This window comes from Pezoporus wallicus, unplaced genomic scaffold, assembly GCF_028554395.1.
Source record: "Pezoporus wallicus isolate ANWC-B61680 ecotype Strahan unplaced genomic scaffold, APGP_CSIRO_Pwel_v1 contig_6382, whole genome shotgun sequence".
Taxonomy (NCBI): domain Eukaryota; kingdom Metazoa; phylum Chordata; class Aves; order Psittaciformes; family Psittacidae; genus Pezoporus; species Pezoporus wallicus.
The window spans coordinates 3,029,933-3,054,394 of NW_026638015.1; the positions used below are offsets into that span (position 1 = coordinate 3,029,933).

A 24,462-nucleotide genomic window follows, 5' to 3' on the forward strand; every position below is an offset into this window, starting at 1 on the left:
TAACACAGTGGTTAGTGGTTACCATTCATATTTGACCTTGGCAGTGAAGTAAAACGGGGAAAAGAAAGAATCACACATTATCTTTCTAAAGTGATGGAAAAATATATACAAGGAGAATCATAGCATCTTCCTTTTTTATACTATCACCTTCTTAGAAGGTTCATCCATATCTGCCTCTCTACTTAGGCTTCCTAACACACCCATCTGCACATTTTGAGGGGCACAGAAGAGGAGAAGGGGTGAGCAGAAGAGGCTCCAAAGCATGCTCCGCTCCACAAAATCCTACTCACGGTTGGGTAAGATACAAAGGGGTTAATGTTATTATTATTCCCCACCACTTGGCATTACTCAGAAACATTCCGGCATCCTGCCATAAAACATGAACAGCCTGAAGAGATGGATACATATGGTAGCTGAACCAGATACATCCAGCTCGTGCTACCACTAGTAATGCTGAGAGTAAAGGGATCTCTCTGGACTGCACATCTCTGGGAACCTCGACCATCCAAGAAACATGACAGCCCTTCTCACAGGTAGCTGGACTGCGTACTTGGACTCTCATATTTTACTACCACCTCTCTGAATTCAGGTTCTGCAGCCTAATTTTGACCATACACTAAGGTACACAAGTTGGATAGCTCTGTTTGAACTACAGGCTTATCTATAGTAGCCGATAGAAGAATCAGATGGTACAAGCTGGCATTAGCAGTAAGATGAAAGACATGGGAGGATGCGAGTATGGATTCTACAGACAATCAATGTTTTTATCTTTATGAGAAATCCTTTCAAAATGAGGAATTTAGATAATAAAAATTAGGCAGTGCTGGATTTATGATCTTTTCCACATATAAACAGCGTGTTACAAGCCTTATGACATATTTTACTGTTGATAATCCTTAAGTGATTCAGAGCCTTCATATACAGCCATAAATCTGACAATGTTCCAATGGTTAATTTTCCAAAACATGCACTGCCACTGGCTTCCTATTAGTATTCATGCAGAAACACATGGACTGGATTTATCCAGCCCAACTTCTGTGCTAGCCTGAAGTGTCTTCGGAGCATTTTTGTCCCTAATCTGGAACAAGAGGCCCTCACTTAAAGCCCAGCTGCACTATGGAATCCTTAAGAGAGAAATCTTGTCTACAAAGCCACAGTTTTCTGTTTTGAAGAGAAATTACCTGGTTTATTTTGACTTGGTAGCTCTTAGCAACAAAGGTTGGCTCAAAACACACCTTCCAAAAACAACTTTGAGTCCTGAGCTGCCTTTCTTTAGTATTTATTCATGCTTGAAACAAGTGAGCATGCATTTTCTACATTACCTACCTTTAGTAAATCCTGCATTTTAAATTAGTTCTAGATCTAAGCATACCCTTCCTTCTTCATCCATCCCTAACACCCTAAAAACCCAACAGAACCATTCAGTCAAGCTGCTAATTTGCAAATAGAAAGTTAATCCTCATATTGGTACCTCGAAGCTTTATTCTGCTTCACAAAATAAATCACAGCCCGTTAAACCATCGGATCCAAATGTCTCAGTACGCTGAAAACATAAAATTGTAAGCAGCATTCCCCAATTTTCTTGTTCTCTCTCCACTTCTGTCAATTTTGGAGATTACATTTAGAAGTTTGTGGAGTTTTTTCCTGATACTTTTCTCTTTAGCAAAAAGACTGACAAAGAGAGAAGTATCCTGAGGTTACATTTTAAGCTATTTTTGGTGTCTTGCCTTTCTGACAGTAGTTCATCCCTTGGTGGATCCCACTCAAAATCAGAGTACAACACTTGAAGTTTAATTTATGGAAGATGAGTAGAAGGCAGTAAGACATTGCTGTATTTTATAAAACCTCATTAATACAGATTATGTATATTGAAGGCATCTAATAAAATCAAACCCTTCTTGTGCTTGGAACAGAAGGGGCTTGCAGGGACCAGGAGGATCCACTGGCAATAGGTTTATTGAGGCTACCTTAGGTTTTAGCCAACCCTGCTGATGTATTCAAATTCCTCATAAGAATCATAGAACGGTTTAGGTTGGAACTGACCTCAAGATCATCCAGTTCTAACCCCCTGCCATGGGCAGGGACACCTCACACTAGACCATGTTGCCACCCATAGAGCAAACACCCAACTCTGTAGGTGGTGCAGACTAAACATCCCATTTTATCTTTTGGATACCAAAGCCCAGACAGGAAGGAACTACATAACTACAGAGCAAGTTGGGGTTTGAAGTTGGCTCCTTCAAGCTTTACAGCAGCATGTAGAAGATAAGATAAACCTTCAAAGCATCTCACTGTTTGCAGTGAGCAGCATCAGGGCCTGACAGCTAATACTTTCATGTCTGTAATTGTAATGGGGCAGTTCTTGGAGCACACTTCATTGCGAGGCAGTTCTCTGTATGCACAGGGGAGAATAATCATCAAAGTGAATCAAAACTAATTAAAATAATAATTCAAAAGAGACACTTCTTCCAACGATATTACAGAGCAATAAGAGAAGTTGCTGTGCTAAAATGGCGTGTTTTATGGCAGGCAGTGATTCTCTGGTCAGAACCCTATGGACCAGAAATCAAAGTCAAAAGGGGGCAAGAAATTGTTCCACATATGCAAAATATGATCAAATATAAACATAGAGGGAAAAACCAAACCTTACACAAAAAAAACCAACACACCACTGCTGTTTTCCGTCAAGACCTTTCGAGGACAGAAATGCCTCACAGCTGCCAAAGCAGCCAATATGAGAACTAGCCACTAACAGTAACAGACTCAAAAGTGTGTATGAAAGAAATAAAGCATAAGACTGAGCCATTGCTCAGTGTCAGCTCAAAATAGAAACACGGTTCAGCATTAGGTTAAGTACTGTATCAAGTGCTCTCTATTGCCAGGGCCCAACAAACCCAGGATTTAATAAAAGACAGTTATGAGATTGAAATAAAATGCTGAGACCCAGATACCTGTGTATTTTTTCCTTAGATTTATAACCAGAATATTTAAAGATGAAAAGCAGAGGTTTTCTTTTTAAATTAGTATCATTTTCATAAGGTAATGACAGAAAAAATCTGGGGACTTTAAAATAATGATGAAATTATGAATACAAAGAAGATGCAAGAATTAGAAGTTTAAAAGCTGGCAGCCCTGGGAATGAGCAGAAGGTGATTCATGGCACCCAAACATGCCTCTTTAAATACTCAGGCCTTTCCAAAAGTGTGAAAAATAGTCCCACCTCAGTTACTGGAGAAGTGTGTAAAATCCAAACTGTATTCATCAATTTTGAATGAATATTCTGGCTGCATTCTTCAGTTCTGGGATCTTTACTACAAGACAGACATTAAGGTGCTAAAGTGGGGCCACAGAAGAGGAATGGAACTGGTGAAGGGTCTGGAGCACAAGTGTTATGGGGAACGGCTGAGGGACCTGGGGGGTTCAGTGTGGAGAAGAGAAGGCTCAGGGGGGACCTGATCGCTGCCTACAACTGCCTGAGAGGAGGATGGAGCCAGGAGGGGCTGGGCTCTGCTCCCAAGGAACAAGGGATGGGACAAGAGGAAACGGCCTCAAGCTGCACTAGGGGAGGTTTAGATGGAGCTGAGGAACAATTCCTTGCCCAGAGGGTGCTCAGGCATTGGAACAGGCTGCCCAGGGCATGGCTGCAGTCACCGTCCCTGCAAGTGTTCACGTACCGTGGAGATGAGGCCTCAGTGCCATGGGATAGTGGTGGCCTTGGCAGTGCTGGGATAATGGTTGGACTGGATGGTCTTAAAGGTCTTTTCCAACCTGGCTGATTCTATGACAGGCCAGACATTTTAACCGAAGCTGCTCCTGCACGTTAACTCAATCTCTGTACCTTAGAGTAACCTAAGCAATACAGTGACGGAGCAAAGTGACTGTGAGCTGCAACTCAGCTCTGTAGTTCAGTGAAAAAATAATAAATAATGAAAGAAATCAACCCCAAACCCTACCCTGCATTAGCAAATGTTTAAACAACCTAAACCTCAGTTACCGGGGGCAGTTTAACTGCAGTGACACAGCTTTCTGAGGTAAGACTATATTAACTTAGGAAGTGACTGCTACGGATTGAAGTTTACTCTCTCTTTTCCAATCACCATTTCCTAAAGCAGAGCCATGTGTGAATACACATCATGCTGACTGAATCACAGCACAAATTTCCTTCACCTGCTTATTCATCAGCTGGTTAAAGTCAGGCTGGCTCCTCCAACAGTTTAAACTCCAGTATATAACACCTTTTACTGTGAGAAAGCGAGCAAAAACCATGCTCTGATTCTGTTCTGCTCACTAAGCTTCAGAAGTGGTAACCCTGCAAGTGGGTTCACTTTAACTCTAGTATTTTCCTTTATTCAGCTGTATATACCTCTCTCCTGTGAATAAATAGCATTTTCTAAACCATGGATTTGCACAATAACACCCATTTGAAAGTCAATATTTAGGATGGGATCATGCAGCCACCAAAAGCTGTCATCATGTCACCGATCGGGTGTTTATTGTGAGTTACTGTGTTGAAAGCTCTCCGGTGGATAATTGCTCACAGCAGCATCAGTTTTGCATCTAAGATCATCAGTAAACAAAATCAAAATTCAACAACTGTTCCACCTCACTGCAACAAAAGGTCCTTAGAAAAAAACAACAGAAAAACCATTAAATTGGATTAATGACATTCATTTGTACAGGAAAAGCAGCAAAACACGGTATATAAAGCCACTTAAAACATCAAATATTTCTTCATAAACAGAGAGGCAAGCTGATGTTTAAATAGTGCTCTGGCAATTAGAGATGGGTTATGAAGGAAGCATTTCACTCATTAAAAATTCCTCTGTCATGATAGAAAGCCAACAACATTCTTGTTTGCAAAAGGTATCCTTGATGAGTTTTACAGCAGTGTAACATATTGTACCAGTTCATGTTCTTTATGTTCCAAAGCCTTCCTGTTTTCCACTGCTGAACACATGAATTTATCAACTACAGTAACAGAGATGGAAATATGTATCCAAACAGCCTTTCTATTCCAGTGAGAGTCACCATTAACATTACTGCATTCTAATCTGTAGGAAAGTACTCTAGTTTTCATTTCAATCCCCCTTGAAGAAGGAAATAAAAGTCAGTGCCTAAATTACAAGATTTAAGGTATGAGATTAGGTTCATCTGAATAGTTCATACAGGATCCAGCCCCACATGTACCCACATCATGGCAAAGCTTTGAATCCCATGTTTCCACTTCCAGTAAACCAAACACAAACGCTCGGATAAGGCAATTATACTTAACACAGAAAGCTGGAACTCTGTCGTACAGAACTCTAAAATCATAGAATCATGGAATAGTTTGGGTTGGAAAGGACCTTAAAGCTCATCCAGTTCCCACCCCCTGCCATGGGCAGGGACACCTTCCACTAGAGCAGGTTGCTCCAACCCTGTCCATCCTGGCCTTGAACACTGCAGGGATGGGGCAGCCACAGCTTCTCTGGGCACCCTGTGCCAGGGCCTCAGCGCCCTCAAAGTAGAGAACTTCTTTCTAACATCTTGTCTAAATCTCCCCTGACAGCTTAAGGCCATTCCCCGGCATCCTGTCACTACAGGCTCTTGTAAAAAACTCCCTTCCAGCTTTCTTCTTGGCCCCCTTAGGCACTGGGAGCTGGCCTAAAGTCTCCCCAGAGTGCTCTCCTCTCCAGGCTCAATGCATCAAAGTCTCTTAGCCTGTCTTCACAGGAGAGGTGCTTTTGGCCTCCTCTGGACTCACTCTAACAGGTCCATGTACTTATACTGCAAGGTATCCCGACTACTTTGTAAGGATATTGTGTTGCAGGTCTTAAAATGGCAGCAGTAGCCCACTTTGCATTACTGGCTACCAGGTAAGACATGGGCAGTTTCTTTATCTTAGAGCTGCCAAAGAGAAGCGTTGTTTCAATACTGAGGTTCTAACACTTATTACAGGTGGAGGAAGACCTATGTAGAGAAAACTACCTCAATTCATATGCTGTGTAAGCACAGCAGATCACAGCAGTTCACCTCTGGGAGACCCAACGGGACAACTTCAAGCACCCAGAGGTGGGCCCACACTGTAAGACAGAAGCAAAAGGCCTAAAGAACTGAACAGCACTTCTGAAGAGGTTTGCATGGGATAGGGACAAGAAACAGGAGAAAAATAGCAGACAAACGAGACTTGGGGATGAATAATCCTTGTCTGGGATCCTTGGAAAATAGGTGCCTACATCATTCCCTACTCTGAGTAACAACCAATTTGTTAGGTGGATGCTTGATTTTCTATTGAAGTATCTCAAACGGATTCTAAAATTACACAGGGAATTACGGGAACCAAATAGCTACTCACAGTCAAAACACATCTTAAAATCAATTTGCAATCTGTATGGGTGTTGTCAAAGCCAGCTCCGTTAATAGGCACAGTCAATAAGGCATATTTAGATCTAAAAAACAGACCAGAAACTTTCAGAAATACACTTACAATAACTGTTTTGCTGGTCATTCAAAACCAGTCCTCTCTTCAATTTAGCAGTGAAAGTGAGTCATAATAACCCTCCGTGTAAATAAATATATCAAATGCACTGTGAACAACTTCCAAGCCTGCCAACAGCAACTGTGGCCTCACACAAACCCATCCAGTGTCTGAAAAGCCAAGGCAGAGGTTGAGTCCATTAAAAACAACAGCAGTTGTTCGAAGAACACTTCTAAAAGATGGAACTGCAATAATACTAGAGAGATCTATATTGTGAATTAAAAAAGGATTCTTTGATTATACGGCTTTTATTTCTTTAACAGAAAATACAACACAGTTAGTGTAGGACTTTGGTTCCTGCCTTGCGGTCTGGCTTTTGAGAGTACAAAGCATGAGCTTCACATTCCCTCACCTATTTCAGCATGTGGGCTGGCATCAGATACATGCAAGGTTACAACATTTTGTTATATGGAATCAGTGCAAGTCCAAGCAGTCCTTATAAAAAGGCTATTCTGCCATCTTTCATGGCAATTCCTTAGCAACTATTAAACTCATAAATCATGGGCATTTCATGGTGAAGCTTATCTCTGCATGGACTTACTCTGCCCAGGGTTTTCATGATTCTCTCTTAACTCTCTTCTTTGTTCCAGCAAGTACCTAAACAACCATTATATTTGCCCAGAATCAACCCTTTTTGCTCCAGGTTGTAAATAAACTCTTCCATGATGACTTCTTTATGTACTTACATTCTAAATTTTCTCTTCAGCAGCAAATAAGATACATTTAGCTCCCTCTTTTATGCTATCATCCATTTACTCATTCTTGGAAAACTCCATGAACCATTCGATGTATTTGCTTGGACAATTTTCAGTGCTCTGGTCAGCAAAGCCTTCAAAGACCTTCAAGTGCACCCATGCAGCACCCCATCAGAGTTGCCACTTGCCAGGAAGTCTATCCAGGAGTTCCTCTATTGAAAACTCACAGGCAAAAACTCTCACCATGGAGAAATAATGTTGGGGTTTTTAACAAGTGAAAACTTCGTACCAAAAGCTGGGGAGAAGCAGAAATCCAGCTCCCTAAATTACTGCCAGAATATATGAAGCAAAAATGAAGTGATAGAGATAAAGGTTTATTATTCTCTATGGTTACATACAGGACTCTCTGAATAGATTCGTATCAGTCTTACAACAGGATATAAAATGTGATTTCTAATCTGATTGATTTAAGGTATACTTCAATTTCCTTTTTTAGATAAATTTGCTGAGTGCCACAGTCACAAGTCGTAGGAATTGCTTCGAACGCAGCAGAACAAAACAAGGCAGGGATTCCTTGGAAAGCCACCTTCTGTCATCACCTTCTCCCTCCCTGGTCTCCTGCATAAGCTGAAACAGGAACTTTGGAGGAGCACAGCGGCATCTGAGTGGGATGAGCACCTGTTTACTGTGATACCTCCAACACTGAATGTTCCCATCTATCAAATTCAGCAAGCTTTTCACTAGATCATTTATCAAACCATGTTGCCTTGTGTGCCCTGTTTATGATCACTTCTGTTTTCTGTTATAGACTCACGTACTGTTTGTGAATGCAGTAATTGTGTAATCGTGTAAGGACCCGAATTAGGGGTAAGTCAGAAGCTGCTATTTTTCCTTCCATAGCAGGATAAGAAAAAGAATAGGGAAGGAAGCCTTCTCCTGCTTTATTCAGTAATCAAATCAAATCTCAGCCCACAGCCACTCTCCTATAGGGGACACAGACTAGAAATTGAATGCAAAAGAAATAAGAATTCAAGAAATGCAGAGCTGAAGATTCAGAAGTTCCAAACTTCCCTACATCAGGAGTGCTTCTGCAGTTCCAGCACCCATACAAAGCAGTGGGGAGCCTCTCCTGTAAACCCCATGAAGTGATTTATCTAACGCCTCTGAAACATGTAAACCACTTTAGGAATCCCACTGCACACGATGGATTAAAATCTACCAAGAGAACGAAATGAATGGAATACATGTCCGGTTGTAAAGCTTTCATTTGCCTTTTCACATTTGGAGATGATACCAAAGATGTGTTTGCATACTGTTTGACCATGAATTAAGCTATTTACTCAAAACCCAAGAAGGTTTGGGTGTGGAGGAGGAAGGGGTATGAAGGGAGGGGAAGGTGATCACCAGCTGTCAAGCAACTTTCCTTTTAACCTGTGGACAAGACTGTGGTTCATAAGGCACAACCAGAAGGTGAGTTCAGCTCTTCAGCATCACATGAACTGACTGATAGTCTCAGAATCATAAAAAGAAAACTGGTGATAAAGACATCAAAACCTATGTACACACATGTGCAACTCTGTATTATAGTATTCCTCCTGCTTGTAAGTTGCTTACACCTCCCCCAAAAAAGGAAAAAGAAGAATTCCAGGTATTAGATTAGTTCTGCTGCAGCACTCCACAACAGGAATCTGGCAGTTAGCTCTGCACCATTTCTAACAACTCTTCTGTTTCCCTTCACCTGTAGTTTTGCAGGTTTGTAGCAACATCCCACAATTCAAAGAAACTGTGTCTTCTCCCCCAAAATACCAGGCACAAGGACAGCTTTTCATATAGCTCCATTCCAGCAAGCAGGTTTCCATAGTATCAAGAGACTAAAAAAAGCTAACAGGCTTCAGAGAAATTAATTTTAATATAATGTCTTCTGGAAATCTTCAAACTATACCTTAAAACCAGCATTTACTTATATGATGCTATGAGTTTTAATACCCAATATCAATGCCTAACAGTTAGAAAAGGAAGAGTTGTATTATCTTGTATCATTTGAACAGAGGACAGACAGACTTCTGCAAGAGTGAAGACTATCCATGGCTCTACATGAAACAGTGGATAGCATAGCCAAGATGGCTGGGTGCCACTGGATGGCTTCTAGGTGGCCAAGAACTGGCTGTCTATAACAAGCAGCTTATCTTTAAGCAAATTTGCTGGGTTTTAGAGGATTTTGTAGTAGGATGTCATTTATATGTATAAACACATATTTATGTAGTAGGAAATACTGGTTTTCATATTCACGAGAAGTCAAACAGGTCCCTGTGGACAGCTCCACACTCCACACACAGTCCCGTGGGCTTAGGCAGGATCCCTCAGCACAGAAATGCTTGCAAAACCACCGTGGCATTTAGGTCAGAATGCCATAAAACATAATGGAGAACTGCATGGACACAGAGCTAACTCTGGCTGCTGCTGCCATCACCATCCAATTCCTTCCCTATCCTCCTCTCAAAGGAGCATGTAAATCAGTGCTCAGTATCAAACAGGTACTCGTTACAGTTCTGGGAAATCAGATAAATAACCATTTCCTCCTGCACCTTGGGAATACAAGCCCTGTGTACACCTCACATTGAATCAAGACTAAAGGCAAACACTTCCCATTTTGCTCACAGCCTGGTTTTGTGTTTGACAACAGCAAAGTGAGTTCATTTTTGTCTGCTTTTCAGTCTAATTTTAAAGCATATTATTTGCTTAGGTGAGAATAACCGAGCTCTTGTAAGAACCAAGTTCCTTTTTGTTTGCCCATTTCCATCTATGCCGAGAGGTAACAGTCTTATTAATGTATTTTTAGAACTAAACAAGATTGGTCCATCTTTTTTATGATCACACAAAGCACATTTGGAATCCCATCACTTCCTACAGCTTGGAGCCTGCATTTAAGCAGATAAAAAGAACAATCCAAAATAGTTGTCATTTTCCTACAGTGCTTTTGTGCAGATCCAAAGCAGTTTGAAGGCACAATAATTTCATTCAGCTGCCATCATCCACTAAAAACAGAAATTAAGAAGAAAAAAAAAACCAACCCATACCCAAACCCTCACTGAGTTTAAGTGGAAAGAAAGCAAAATACTTCTCCATCAAGTGAAAAGTTAATCCCTTTGGTCAGAGACTGTGCAGATACACCAGAGTGTCCCACTTCCAGAAGAAGACTGTCCCACCATAAGCTCCATTTCTCTAATACATCTGCAGTTACACCTAAGCAGAAGAACTTAAAAACCAAAACAGGAAGAAAATTTCCTTTGGGCTTTAACAACTCTCATTTTAAGAAGTCAGGGGTACGCTTGTGCTCAACAGGCATCATTTATAGATGCCACCAAGAGGATGATGACCAAGTGGCAAACAGAAATCATCTTTTTCCTCTAATGGCTTGTTGAATCAAACTAGGTGTCTATTAAACAGATTGAAAAATGCTAGTGCCCAGTGTAGGTGTGCAAGAGCTGCTGTACCTCAGACTTGAGGTCAGTGGGAGACTTACTACCCTTCCAATAACCACATACTTACACACACACAACCTTTCAGTACATAGTAAATATATACACGTGCTGAAACACTGCAGTACTGTGGTGAATCTCACATCATTAAAACAGGCAAGAGTATTGTTGGTTCAGTTGAGCCAAAGCCTAAACTCAATGCTGTCTAGGAACAGCTCAGCTCAGAGCGTGCTGCACTGAGCCCAGCCGTTCTGCTGGACACGCGAAAGGGGAAGCTCAACGCATGGGCAGGAGCCAAATTGGCACCAAATGTGATAATCCATGTTAGTACAAAGACACTAACAAAGCCTCAGTTTATTTGCAAGAGAGAAAAAATACCCTGGTCCCTGGGTAGCTGCCTGAAAGAAACATGATTTAGATTTATACATGGTGGCAGAAGCTAGCGAACCTCACAGTAGACATAGGAGAAAACCCAGTTTCAGGGTAATTAATGAAAATTGAGGATGGGAAGTGTTCTCTTTTCTTAAAAGGATTTAAATCAGTAACAGATGGCTTTGTAAAGCCACTAATTCATCCAGCCATCGAATACAAATGTAAGAAGTAACATTGCTGTGCTTGCTAAAAATACTCCTAATGACCATAGTGGAAGTTACAGCAATAAAGTTAAGAACTTGCTTTGTAAATCAGTTTAAAAGTTTGTAGAAAGTTATTTACTGGAATAAAACTATAAAAATCTAACCTATTGCTAAATATGAATCTGAAGTCACCTCTGTGTGCATGTGTGGATGTTTCAAAATCCCCGTTCCAGTTATTCTAGCTGTCTCCCTAAATGCCTATTGCTACTTCCTACATACAGCCAGAGGACAGCGATAGCACAATGATAAAACAATGCTGTAATAAAGTGATGTCTATTTTCCACCTATCACTACTTAAAGGCATGTTTGAGGTAGTAAATTCTACAAGCTTTGGCGGATAAAGAAATACAGGCAGCTATTCTGCAGATCACTTTGCATGCTCTAGTACAAGCACCAACTGAACTGTTCTGCACCAAAATGATGAGGTTTCTTCTATTACTACCTCTGGGTTTGGGCCTCAAATCAAACCTTGAATTGTGCCTTGGCTTTTTTATTAATGGGTAATACACTTGTTTTATCTAGCTTACATTCCAACTGACATATAAATAAGCAGCTCTGCTGTTCTGGAAACAATAACATTTCCATTTATCTGGAAAAATAAGCGATTTTATGGCGCAATAATGCAAACTGCAATGCCTCATTTAGAGCAAAATGCATTATTCTGGTAAAATATTGCAGAATTTGTTTCACTCTCTAAGTATTGATATTATAACATTATTGTTTGTTATGAGATATGCCCTGTGGCAGAGGAAAACTCCCCGTGCACCACATCATACAACACACTCATGAGTATAACAATAGTAAGTTAATAATCCACCGGGTTATAATTTATAAATCTATATCCTACTATACTGAACCAAACCAGAGATTATTCTGAGTTAAAAAACCCGTTCCACTTTAATGGATCTCTTTGTTCAAAGATGGTTGTACTGGATTAGGTCATCAAAGGAAATCTCAATGGAAAACACAACCCCAACTTAGCGAATTCCTCACATCCTGTTTTAAGGCAGCACTCCTGAACAGCAGTAGTTAGTGGTTCCTCTATTTATGCTTCTATTAGTTCAACTACTACATCTAAACAAAGGTGACAGTGGGTTAGGCACATAAAGATTCTTCATAAATAAGAGATTTAGAGTCAGAGCTCCTACATTTCTTTCTTGCAAATACCTCAAGTAACAAATCAAATCAGTGCACGGTTCGATTTGTTCTGATTAAGCAGTTTCCAACGCAAAAGTTGTACTATAGATATCCAGTCACTCTGACAAATTACCAACCACCTCCAATGGCTTCAGAACTGGTGTTACATTAGTGAGACTTGTAGATTACAAAATCCCTTTCTACTGGAAACTGAAAGTTTCAGGTTGGGTAGCACTTGCCCTAATGTGTTGCTTTACTTTTATCTGCCTTTGTAATTGGGCAAATACCAAGATTCAAGTAAACATCAACTAAAACAGTGAAAAATAACACCTAGGGTAGAGCTATACAATCTCCCAAGATACAACAACCAAATTATAATCGTATCCCATTTCTCATTGTTTATCCAAGTGAAGAAAATCACATGAATTAGCAACCACTGAATCGCTTATGAAACCCTACATTCAACGACAGCTGTCTCTGTTTCACCTCTAAGACTACTCATGCGCTTTTCCACACAGTTTTCCTGTGTTCTATCCAGAAAAGCCATGACATGCACTGGAATTCTTACCACAAAAAATATGACTGGGTTTGAAGGAGGAATAAAACCATGTATTGTCAGAAATGCCAATGAAGAGTCTGTGAATGCTATTTCCAGGGGCAAGTTTAACTTTAATCTTTGAAATCTCATGTGAAAATTAATTGTAGGGGTTGGACAAATCAGTGCAAGCTTGATAAAAAGTCAGTCCAATGATACCATGCCATCCCTGTTCCAGCTCACATCTACTCTGTTTACCTGCTCAAGCAAAACAACTTTTCTTCCTTTTCTGTATTGATCTTTTATTTGTTCTGTTCAACACGTGTCATCTTCAACATTCAACTACTTCAGTCCGCTCAGTAGCTGACAGTGAAGTCTCACCCCCTTCAGAAGATCCAGAGACCATAATTACACATAAAAAACGATGCTTTCTCTTCAGCTATCCTCCTGATCAGTCCTTCCAAAAGAAAGGATCTATCTTCCTGTCAAACCTGCCTTTCCACAGTGAGATTCCATGTATCTCCATGCCCCCAAGCCACCGAACCCCCTCAAGCAAGGGCAAAACATCTGCTCTCCCTTGCGTTTTGCCCTCTGCCAAACTGGTTTCTCACTTCCCTAAAGCCTGATGCTTGCTGCAAGTGTTATAAATGGGACTAATTAGGATCCTAGTTGCCCATTAACTCTTTTATTATTCATGTGACATTTATGATAAATGCACTATATTACTTACAAATGGTTGAGGTGGCACTTACACACAGCAGCAGGAACTTCAGAGACATGGGAGAAATCATTTCACAGTAAGACAGACTAACTCCACCAGTTGTGACAACCACTCACTACAGTGTGTAGTACATTTAACTCTCCTTGGTTCAACACAAGAAATAAAGTAGCTTGGCATTCCTAGAAGTGCAGGTGAATCACTAATTTCTATTTGAGCACTAGTTATCTTTTGCATCATCGTAAATATCTTTTAAGATGGCTTTCAATAGCCAGTCTTGTGCACTGCACGTGTATCTCATAAACCAGAAAACCCCTGCCTTTCTCCAACAAGCCTACAACCACAGCAAAGTTGTGATTCCTCAGGATCACCGTAGCCTTGTAATTCAGTTGCAAAATTCAGAGCAGAGTAAGTCTGATGAACATAAATGACAGAGAAATGGATTTGATTTGCATGTAACAATTGCTTCTTTCAGAATTAATTACAAATATACTGGACTATGTAGAGTATAGATTAATGTCCCTGTTCAGCAAAGCATGAGCATGTTTAACTACTCTTCTAAGCTAAGGCTTGGAGTAAATTGTCTATACAATTAATTATAACTCTTCTTTCATTTGCCAGCAAACCAGCAGAGCTTTGTGCCAAATCAGTTACCCAGACCCCTTGCGTCCCTTTAGAGATCTTTAAAAAAATCCATACACGTAGTTAGCATCCTGTAATCCTCTCCATTAAATTATACATTATTCACCATCAAATCCATCTGCAAAATCAGCCAGTACAGACTATTCATACTTCCTATTGATGAAAAGCCTAACAAGAAATCAACTTCTAAAAATAAAGCATTGTGTAAACCCCTCACATAACACCAAGAACCATACTTTGAAAGCATCCCTGCACAGAGTCCATAGCAGCATGATTTGTAAGCTACTGCTTAACAGTTTGCTAAATGCTTACTCTCAAGTAACAGTAAGAGAAATGTACTTAGAAGACCCAGCTAAAAATGCACCTCCATTTACATGAGAAGTCTGCAAAGCCTGTTCTTTCACTTGTCACAATATGAAGAAGCTGTGCAACTATTTAAATTCCATCACCATGGGAGTTCAGTGCACACAACAAATAAAAGCTGCAGATTACATCCTCTCCCAAATGTAAAGGCCAGCTCTGCAGAAATGAATGCTGTGGCACCAGTAAACACTTTACTGAAGCACATACGCACCTGAAGAAGAAAAACTAAAATCAAATCAAAAGCTCTTAGAGACAAGATTTGGTTGATGCACCCTGAAAGGCCTATTTTCAAACAGACAGTTCCACAGAATCACAGCATCACGTTGTTGGTCATGAAAAGGTTGTGGAGGGAAGAGGAGGAAAATCCCAAATCCTGATTTTGTTGCAAACTGCCTAATAACACTAAAGAGGAGCACCAACTATTGTACCAAATCCTAAAATACCAACCCCAAATCCTCCAAAATCTAAAACGTGAAGACATTTGTGGTGTGACTGAAAAGAGTATTTAAATACATCCTTTTTATAAAGTAATTTCCATTGCAATGACATCCATTGCTTATTTTTTATATGACTGCATTTATAGTGCACTGTTGGAAATATCTCATTTCAAGCCAAGGTGATTTGCTTTATTCTCCATGGTTTCAAACCAGCATTAGACCACCGATATTTCTGATTGCAGAAACAGTTGCATAAAAAGTCATCTATTTTAATGACTGCAAGACCACAGAACTGATAGCCTACAATAAATATTGAAATCTATCATGCAAAGAAGAATAAAACCTCCCAGACGACACTGATAGTGTGCTCCCAAATAACAGAAAGGCCAAATTGAAAATTCCCAGCCAACCTGAACATGGCTCTTTTCTAAATGCTTTCCTAAATGCTGCACGAGATTTTAATATAGATCAAGTGAAGTACATTATTGGTGTCACTCCACTGCACTTGCTCTTTGGAAGCATCACACCACTTTTTTCCCAACCAAGGGAAAACATCACTATTTCCCCAACAGAACACGGAGAATCAAATTGCAGGATCTCCTACCTCGATCAAAAAGTCTCCAGTTCTCAGGCCAGCTTGCCATGCTACTCCCCCTTCATCCACCGATTCCAAGTACTGCAAAGCAGGAAAGGCTGGAGTTGGGGTGAATTCTTCAATTGGTGTATCAGCTTTAAAAATAAACACCACATTAAAATAAGAAAGTTATGGAGTGCTTGTAAATACCACTTGAGTAAAGGCCTATGACTGGCCATTGAAATTTATGGTTTAAAAAATGGTGGGTGCTCAAAGTAAGAGGGTTCTGCCTCAGAGGAGATATCAAGATGCTGGGAATAAAGTGCAGTCTCTCTGCAATAGCAATCCACAGGTCTTCCATTCAGAGAGAAAAAGACATGCTTCTTTACTGACACAAACCAAATCAAGCTGCATGAGGCAAGAGCTGGATTCTGAGTATTCCAGGATATTCAGTATTACTTTCAGTAAGCCTTTGTATGCCTAGCAAAATGCTTGTAAATCTGGCAACATCCAACTGAAAATAAATGATGTACCATAGCCAGAAGAGAGCATCTGGCCAAACTGGGGAGGCAGGGGGGGTGGTAGTGGAGCGGATGGGGTGAGTGGGAAGGGATGCAAAAGCCCAAACTGATTTTTCTCTTCTAGATTTAGAGGCATATTACAAAGAAGATAACAGAAGGAATCACTTTTTAGGCAAGGAGGCAGAGCAGGCCCTGTAACAGCTCTCCCTCTCTCTGTCACGTACGCATACAAGCAGAAAAGTCCTTGGGTCTTTCACCTGAGGTGCCCTCACTGTTACAGAGAAAATCTGGGCAAAACTGCTGGGCTTACACAGAGGGAGTAACCTCTGCTCAATGCACAGACAACTCCTGCCAGTGGGTTAGCTGAAAGGTGCCCTTCCTAACACAACTCCCAACATGTTTCTGTAGCTAAAATTAGAGAAGCTTTTACAACACTGAAAATCTACGGTTTAGGGGTGGGGGAACAGAGGAGAGCAAAAATGATGCCCCAAGAATGAAGATGTGGAATAATGTTCGTGCTCAAGCAAGGCAAGGGAGAACCCATGTAAAATGAGGGGGAGCAAGATATGGGACATACCATCATAGGTATGTTTTTTAAATACAAATGGAGCAAACTGGACTGAAAGTTAAAAAGCAAAGCATTAAATAGAATGCTTTTTTTAACTCTTAGAAATGCCATTGTTATAGGTTTTAGCCTACAGAAAAGTAACATGCAGCTTAACATACGAACAGCTTTCAAAATGAGCACGCTACAGGCCATGCAACATACGTGCAGCTTCTGAAGATATAAAAAAAGATCATATTTTCATACTAAAACTGCACCAATGTCACCTTGCAGAAGATCCACACCTATTTTAAACAAAACATCACTCTCTTGTCTATTTCTACTCGCAGACCTATTTCAGTAGACTGACATTTGAAATAAAGAAGCAGGTTTTATACGGAAAGCAGGTTTCCCATAGTTAGGTAAACTGCACAACAGAACACATTAAGGACAAAATATTACATGTACCAACACAATAGAAATACAGACAAAACTTTCTCCCCCCCCCCCCAACGATTATACAGTGCTTCTCCTATGTAAAAATGCAAACTGCTTCAGACAGAAGCCACTAAAATCTGTCTGAGTAGTACAGCACACAGAGAATCCTGTTGTCTAGCAACCAAGTGCACCAAGAATAATTCCTGCTTATATTCCGAGATGTATAAATTTCTTCATGCCAGTGCACATCACACACACACAAACACACACACAGAAGCACATACCTTTTGCCCCTCTGAGCACAAATCCAAATCCTTCATTGTCTTTTTTCTGCAGGACCACTGCCTTTTCTTCTATTATGCAGTCACTGTAGAGAGAATTCCGAGGATAGCGACCATTATTACATCCCTTCATCACCACTGTAGTAGCTGCTCCTCCAGTGTGCAGGTTCATCATCATCACAGCCCGTTAATCAAATAATATTGCAGTAACCAAGCATGGGAAAACAAAGAACAAATAGTAGCGAGGGGAAGACAAAGACTAAGCTGAATGATAAAAGAGAACATGACAAAGCAACTTAAATGGAATAAAAAAGGCAGAGAGGAAAAAGAAAGAAGAAGAAATCATGCATGGTGGTTTGTATTCTATATGAATGACTGAATGAACATGTGATCATGTAATCTGTTGGCTAGCTAGGACTCTAAAAGGAAAAAAAGTAAGTGAACTGAACGACAGTATCATTAAAAAACTCCTCAATCGTGGATGTACCAGATGCATCTTCTAGTGAAGCCAAAATGAAACCAACCAGAAGAAAAATGAGGCAGCATTTTAAATTTAAAGAGAATAAATTATGATTTTCTATTAGCTAACTAAAAGGCACAAATATATTCTGAAAGCTATGCCTTGCATCAAAAGCCCTTTTTCAATCCTATTGAATGTTGCATGCTGCAAGAATCCCACATGATCATCTGACAGCCTACAATGCTAACAACGTGCAGCTGCCTTGGCGTCATCAGGCACCAATTTCCACAGCATCAAGAATCTGCATAATTGAAATAGTAACAAGGCATGCACAAGCAGGAAAACACATTTCTAAGGAATATTTCCCATCTTCCGATAAACAATTAGTATTATAAAACGAGGAGACGGTGTAAAGAGCTATTTATGTAAGCAGTATGTCCTTAAAGAGAAAGTAGCCTTAAGAATCTTCCTGTTATTGGTTAAGGGAAAAAGTAGACGGTAGAGGAGGAAAAGGCATAAAATCCACATTAAAATGGGATCTTTCCGATGCAGGGAATGATCTGCAAAAGCCTCACGTTGTTTAGTGCTTTTCATTAAACGCTGGGTTACTAAAAATAAGCTCACAGTAGAAAATGATTCTGAATGCTCTTTAAGGTATAAAATCATTACACAGCACAAGTTCTTCTGAACAAAGGCAGTGTCAGGGGTTAAGTATTCATGAATCGAAAGCGCTGCAAAACACGCTGCTAGGTTGGCTTTAACATACCTACAAACCCAGTTAAGAGAGAGAGAAGTACGAGCAAGTTTTCTTTCTCATTTCTTTCTAGCCAACTGCTGTGACCACTGGTCTCATACAGAATCTAGTCCCTAAGGCACTGGATATGCTAAGAGACCGGATCCACTCCAGTGCCATTAATAATCCAGAATGGCAGGAGGAAAGTAATGAAATTAAAACAGCGTGACCTTTTCATTTAAAGCTCTGGACGAAGGCAAGGAGAATGAGAGCAGGACACCAGTGGACAGCCTCCAAACTCCACATCTTTTGTGTAGTCCTGGCTATCCTTTCAACGACTTTTCAACTCCGAGGGATGTGACTTCTTACTGCTAATGTGATGGTGTAGCTGTGTCTTCCAAACTCCAGGGTATTTACACACCACACAGGAATTTAAACTACCTCAGTGGTGACTTTCTGAGCAACAGATAATCTCCATTAATATCAACAGCTTTTGAATATTGTCTCAACTTACTACTACTTATCTTTCTTACTATTATTATATCAAGTGGAAGGTGTCCCTGCCCATGGCCGGAGGTTGGAACTACATGAGCTTTAAGTCCACTCCAACCCAAACAACTCTATGAGTCTATGGTTATTGACTATAAAATTCAGGTATCACTTGTACTTACCATTAAAAGCCAAACACACTCCTGCTCATGGATATGAGGGTGTGATGGAAGATGCAACCCACAGAACCCTTGCTGTAGTACTGAAACCCTCCATCAAAACTGATAGAAACCAAGTGAACCTACAAGTGCACTGGCTCAGTTTTTCCATGTCACCACCCACATTTTCAAGATGGGACCCATACTGCTGAAGAGTCAACAGTAAAGCTGTCTTCAGCTGCCTTCTTAATACACAGCCAAATTAATAAAACCCATTTCCTTTAAGTTTCCTTGCAAACAATCAATAGCTTAATAGAAATTAGAAGGCTGCTTTTGAGAATCTAATCATAGAAAGTGTTTGGTTCAAAGATAACGCCTCCTCTTCCCTCCCCAAATCCAACTCTTATATCATTTCATTAATATAAGGAATTCAGAAGCCCCATTAGGTGGGTACCTCATAAAACCTGGCTCTGAGTCCTTCACTTTTGCTGACAAAAGCAAACAAATTCCTTTTATCATTCCTTAAAACACTGAAGGATGAAGTTCCAAAAGCAGCGCTCAGAAACTTGGGATCAATTCACCTGATCAATGTTAAGCACTTAAAGAAAAGGCATCCAGGGTCCTGTCGCAGCCAGCTAATGAAATCACAAGTATTTTCTAGTCATGCCCACTTCTTCCTAATGTAGAGCTCTACAGTTGTTCAGATTAAAAGTGTGAAAACCACCTGTGATTTTCTTTTCATGTACTGCACATTTATAGCATAAACTACCCAGGTTTAGACTTCACTTTAGACACTGAAAGTGGGAATACTAAATTGCCAACATTTCACGAAGTTCCATGGTTTACAAGCAAGGAGGAGAAAGGCAAGGGCAGGAGAAGTGCAACGTGACCTTTTGGTAACATAATGTACAAACTGATCTCTATTACTTGACAAATACAGCTTAATAATATATTGTTTCAGTCACATACTACATTAAGAAAAACCTCATCACAGCCTGTAAAGCAAAAATGTAGGTCTGAAAACATCAGATCTGTAGCTATTTCTCCCCATTTACGTTTTAGGAGAAGGGCACCTGCAATAATCTTACGGTGTGAGCAGCCTGAACTTGTTTAAAGCAATCACAAGAAAGCAAACTGATTCTCCACACACCCCCCAGAGCTGCAGAACTCGGAACGAGCAGCAGGAAAGGGATGGGAAACAAACACGTGCACACAAATAAACCAAACCTGCAGCCTCTACACCCCTTCTCCAGCAAACTCACTTTGCACCCCTGAGAGAAGGGGGAAGAAGAAGGAAAAAAGAAGTTTAACCTCTGTTTGCTACAATGCTTTCTTTTCCTTCGCCAAACACAGTTCTCTTATCTCAGCATCAACCTGGACCTCTTCACTGACGACATACACACAGTCTACCTGGTTCTGGCAGGCAAAGTGGTGCCAACTGTAAAAGTAGGTCAACATTTCTCATAACAAGCCTTCTTGGCAGCAGTTCTTTGATCCTGAAGGTGTTGTAAATACTGAGCAACACAATGGGTATAGGCTATAGCTACCAGTGACAAATAAAGGCGACATTACATTACAAGCCTTTGCAGAGGTCTGAGCTCAAGCGAGAGGCATTTCTTCACGGGTGCTTTGAGTACAGGCAAACAACACACTACAACAGTCCCTGCTACCTGTGACACACCAGATTTCAATAGGTAAAATCCTTAAAGTCCATTCCTGCCCCATCTCAAACTGAAATCAAACAGCATCCCTTCCAGATGTGTTCAAACAGCATCAGAACCAGGTTTTCAGAATGCTACTAGTTCCATAGTATGGTAATGAGTAATTTTAAAATCATTAGCTCCTTACTTAAATAGGGCACCCATTACTTGGATTTTGGGCTGTGTAAGTCCAAGATTCACTGCACACAAAGCTAAATGCAAAGTACATCCTTTCAAGTGCAGAATACTTCCGCATGAAGTACAATCTTACATATAAAAACTTCAGGCTAAAAATGAGTCAAACAAAAATCACTTTTGCTTTATCCAGACTCTAAACATTAGAAGCCATACTTGTTCATCAATTCGTGTGGCTTCCCTAACACTTCAGGACTCAAGAACTGTGCAGAGCTGTTGGAATTTCCATACTTTACAGACTTCTCGATGGAGAAAGGGAAATACAGAGATTTACCCATGTTCAGACAGATACCTGAGAGCTGAGCTCAGCACTGTTACATTCAACGTAGCCACTGTCTTTTGTGTAGACTTTTCAAGCAGCAATAATTTCTGCTTTGCTAACAGCCCACTAAGACAATACTTGAGGAAGGAAGCAGAAATGTCACGTCCTTCATAAAGATTTGTATGAAGAAAATAAAGGTTGAAGCACAGGTTCCTGATGGAGGCCAACCCAGGAAACCTAGCTGCCATTTCACAACTAGAGTAACTACAACTTATCGTAAAGCATGATTTACTCCAAAAGTTAAAATACTGAATAACAGAGATGGAAGCTGGCAGGACCATGGAACACGTTTAGGCCAATTCGTATCGTGTGTACCAGTGCTGACTTGAATCTGAAAAACAGCACGTAGAGGATGCTCCACTCATCATCATCTGGAAACAGAAATGGCTATTTGGCATATTGTCAATCTCTCCCTAAGGCAGAGAAAACATGAATTTAAATAGGAATTATTTTCCTGATTCTCTCCCAGTTGTGCATCCACCAGAAACATAACTGAAGTTGAACATTTTCAGCTTTAACAAACTGGACTACAGCCTTCCATGGCAGCACAATTATCTAACAGATCACACACGAGATTCAACCAACCAGACTTACAACCAAATGAGTGTGTTTACTTCCTATATTTCTACAGTTTGCCTTTTCAACTACTTATTCTTACCTTCTAGCAACGCTTTCTGTAAGCACAATATACTCTTACAAAGGATATTCAATATAAAAATACAATCACATATTTTGTCCTGCCCCGAGTCAAAATACATGAAGACTTGCTCTGCACAACAGATCAATCCTGCCAATACAATTTCAGTCACATAAGACAAGCCTAAATGATTTTCCTGTAGAAAGTATGTTTACCCGAAGGTTTACAGCAAGATGTGTTTGGGAGGAAGGCAGTATAGACGGTTGATATTTTACTCGAGGAAGGCGCAACCTGTCATTAGAACAGAAATACTGCAGAACAGTAATCTTTAAGCCGTTAAACTTCTTACTTGGTAAAGATAGAAGTCCAGGGAGTATAATGATGGGACAACAAGTAATATAAGATGGAGAAGGGATGAACAGAGTCACACGGAAGAACTACCAATGTAGGGTTGTCCTTTCTGCTCTTCCATATTTGAGGCCAAGAGTTTTTTCACAACAGGGTATAGGTAAGTAAAAACATTGTTTCCTTCCTTTGCAGTGTTTGACTTTTCCCTTTCTTTTCCTTATGCCAAAACCCATCAGCATTGTTTGTAGGAAGTCACAGATGTAATTGTTTCTCGTTTCCTCACATACGGGACTGGGTTGCAAGCCTGCATTTTCTTCCATGGAGTTACTGTATTTAAAGTGGAGTTAGGCTGAAGTTGAACTGTTTCTCAAAACAATGATTTCATTATCACGATCCAGAATTCTCCCATTAGCACAACATTTACTGTTAAAACTGAATTAGATGTCGTATTTGGAGGCAACAAAGCTGCCCATCCATAAACGCTAACACAGTTCTCAAAACAGCCTTTAGTGTCTTCAAGCTATACGGGAGAACAAGCATCATTCCATGAGGCATTCACGATTACAAGGACTCCAAGTCATTCTGCTGTTTCACCAAAACAACAATTACAAAATCAGGGCTCCATATGGACATAAGCATGGAATAAAATGCTTAGTGCTTCCTATGGATTCCAGCTTCACAGGTGCTCTCAAAGAAACTCCAGCATCTAATGACAGTATCTTTACTTGGACTTCCAACTGTTGGTTGTCTGTCAATGTCTGCTGGCACTCAGGCAAAAACCAAAAGAGCACAGGGAAGGAGACACCACCATCTTTGTACTGTTGTTCTCTCTGGCTTTATAATTTGTGGCAAATAAATTCAAATTGCAATAGAACTCTAACTTCCCCTCAGCCAACTTTACATTTCCCTCATGTATGAATGGCTAACTCAGCACAGCTATGTCTTCCTTAGCTGGGGACCTTCAGGCCAAGTAAAAGAGTGGGAAAAGAAAAGAGGATGCTTCAGTAATGCTGCTATCTACTTCCTATATTCATATAGTTGTCTTTTTTGATCTCCTCTATCTGTGCTGTTTCTACAGAGTTCAGTGAACATCACACAGATCTTTGATCATGAGAAAAACAAGGCTGCATATTTTAAGCTGAAATTCATTTGTTGATGAAAGAGGCATATGCCAAGCTGTAGCATGCCATAAAAGACATTCAGATACTCCCTAATTCTTCTATTGCCCAGAGGAAATGACAGAGTACAGCAAAGCCTTGCAGGGTGCATTACTTCTTCCACTTAACAAGGTGTTTCATTCACACTTTCAAACAAGTAAACAATTTTGAATTGGATTTTGAATACTTGATACCCTTGGTAAAAATGAACAGTTCTTCACTAAGTTATCAAACCCACTAATATCAGTCATGAAGTGATTCCATAACAACTAGGAAGTCAGAAAGACTGTGCTACTTTTTCCATTTTCCCCAAAGATTACCCATAATTACACAAAGAAGTAGCCTATGGTAAAGATGGTAACAATGCTGTATAATCTGTTGAATTTACGCTATAGAACATTACAAAGAAATATAGGTTTGAAAGAGAAACATTACATTTTGTAACACAAGTGCAAAGAAACTATTTTTTACGTAGAACTAAGGACAAACATCCTCTATGTATATATATCAGTCCACATTCTTTTATCCACCCTTTAATGATACTTCATATCCTATTCTTTGGTGTGTAGGGGTAGGTGATCCCAAGGAACACCTCAGCTGACTGATATGGCTAGTACCACTGTTAGGTTTTTTCCTGTCCTCACCTTATGTTGCTGGAACTGCAACCACTAAAGTAACGTGTTGACATGGCAAAACAGGAAGTCAAACAACCTCCTGGAAAGAGAAATCATCCAGTAAAAGCCTGAT

At 40.2% G+C, this 24,462-nt stretch overlaps 1 protein-coding gene across 5 annotated transcripts in view; it reads right to left on the reverse strand.

The window, feature by feature from the left end:
• The window catches only part of SHANK2 (SH3 and multiple ankyrin repeat domains 2), a 359,601-nt gene that overhangs the window by 125,100 nt on the left and 210,039 nt on the right, over window positions 1-24,462 (reverse strand). For all 5 annotated transcript variants that reach the window (XM_057408748.1, XM_057408747.1, XM_057408746.1 and 2 more), the window contains 2 exons: window positions 17,520-17,602; window positions 15,763-15,887 (listed from right to left, as the gene is read on the reverse strand). In XM_057408748.1, coding sequence (XP_057264731.1) covers window positions 15,763-15,887; window positions 17,520-17,602 — 208 coding nt within the window. The remainder of the gene's footprint in view (window positions 1-15,762; window positions 15,888-17,519; window positions 17,603-24,462) is intronic.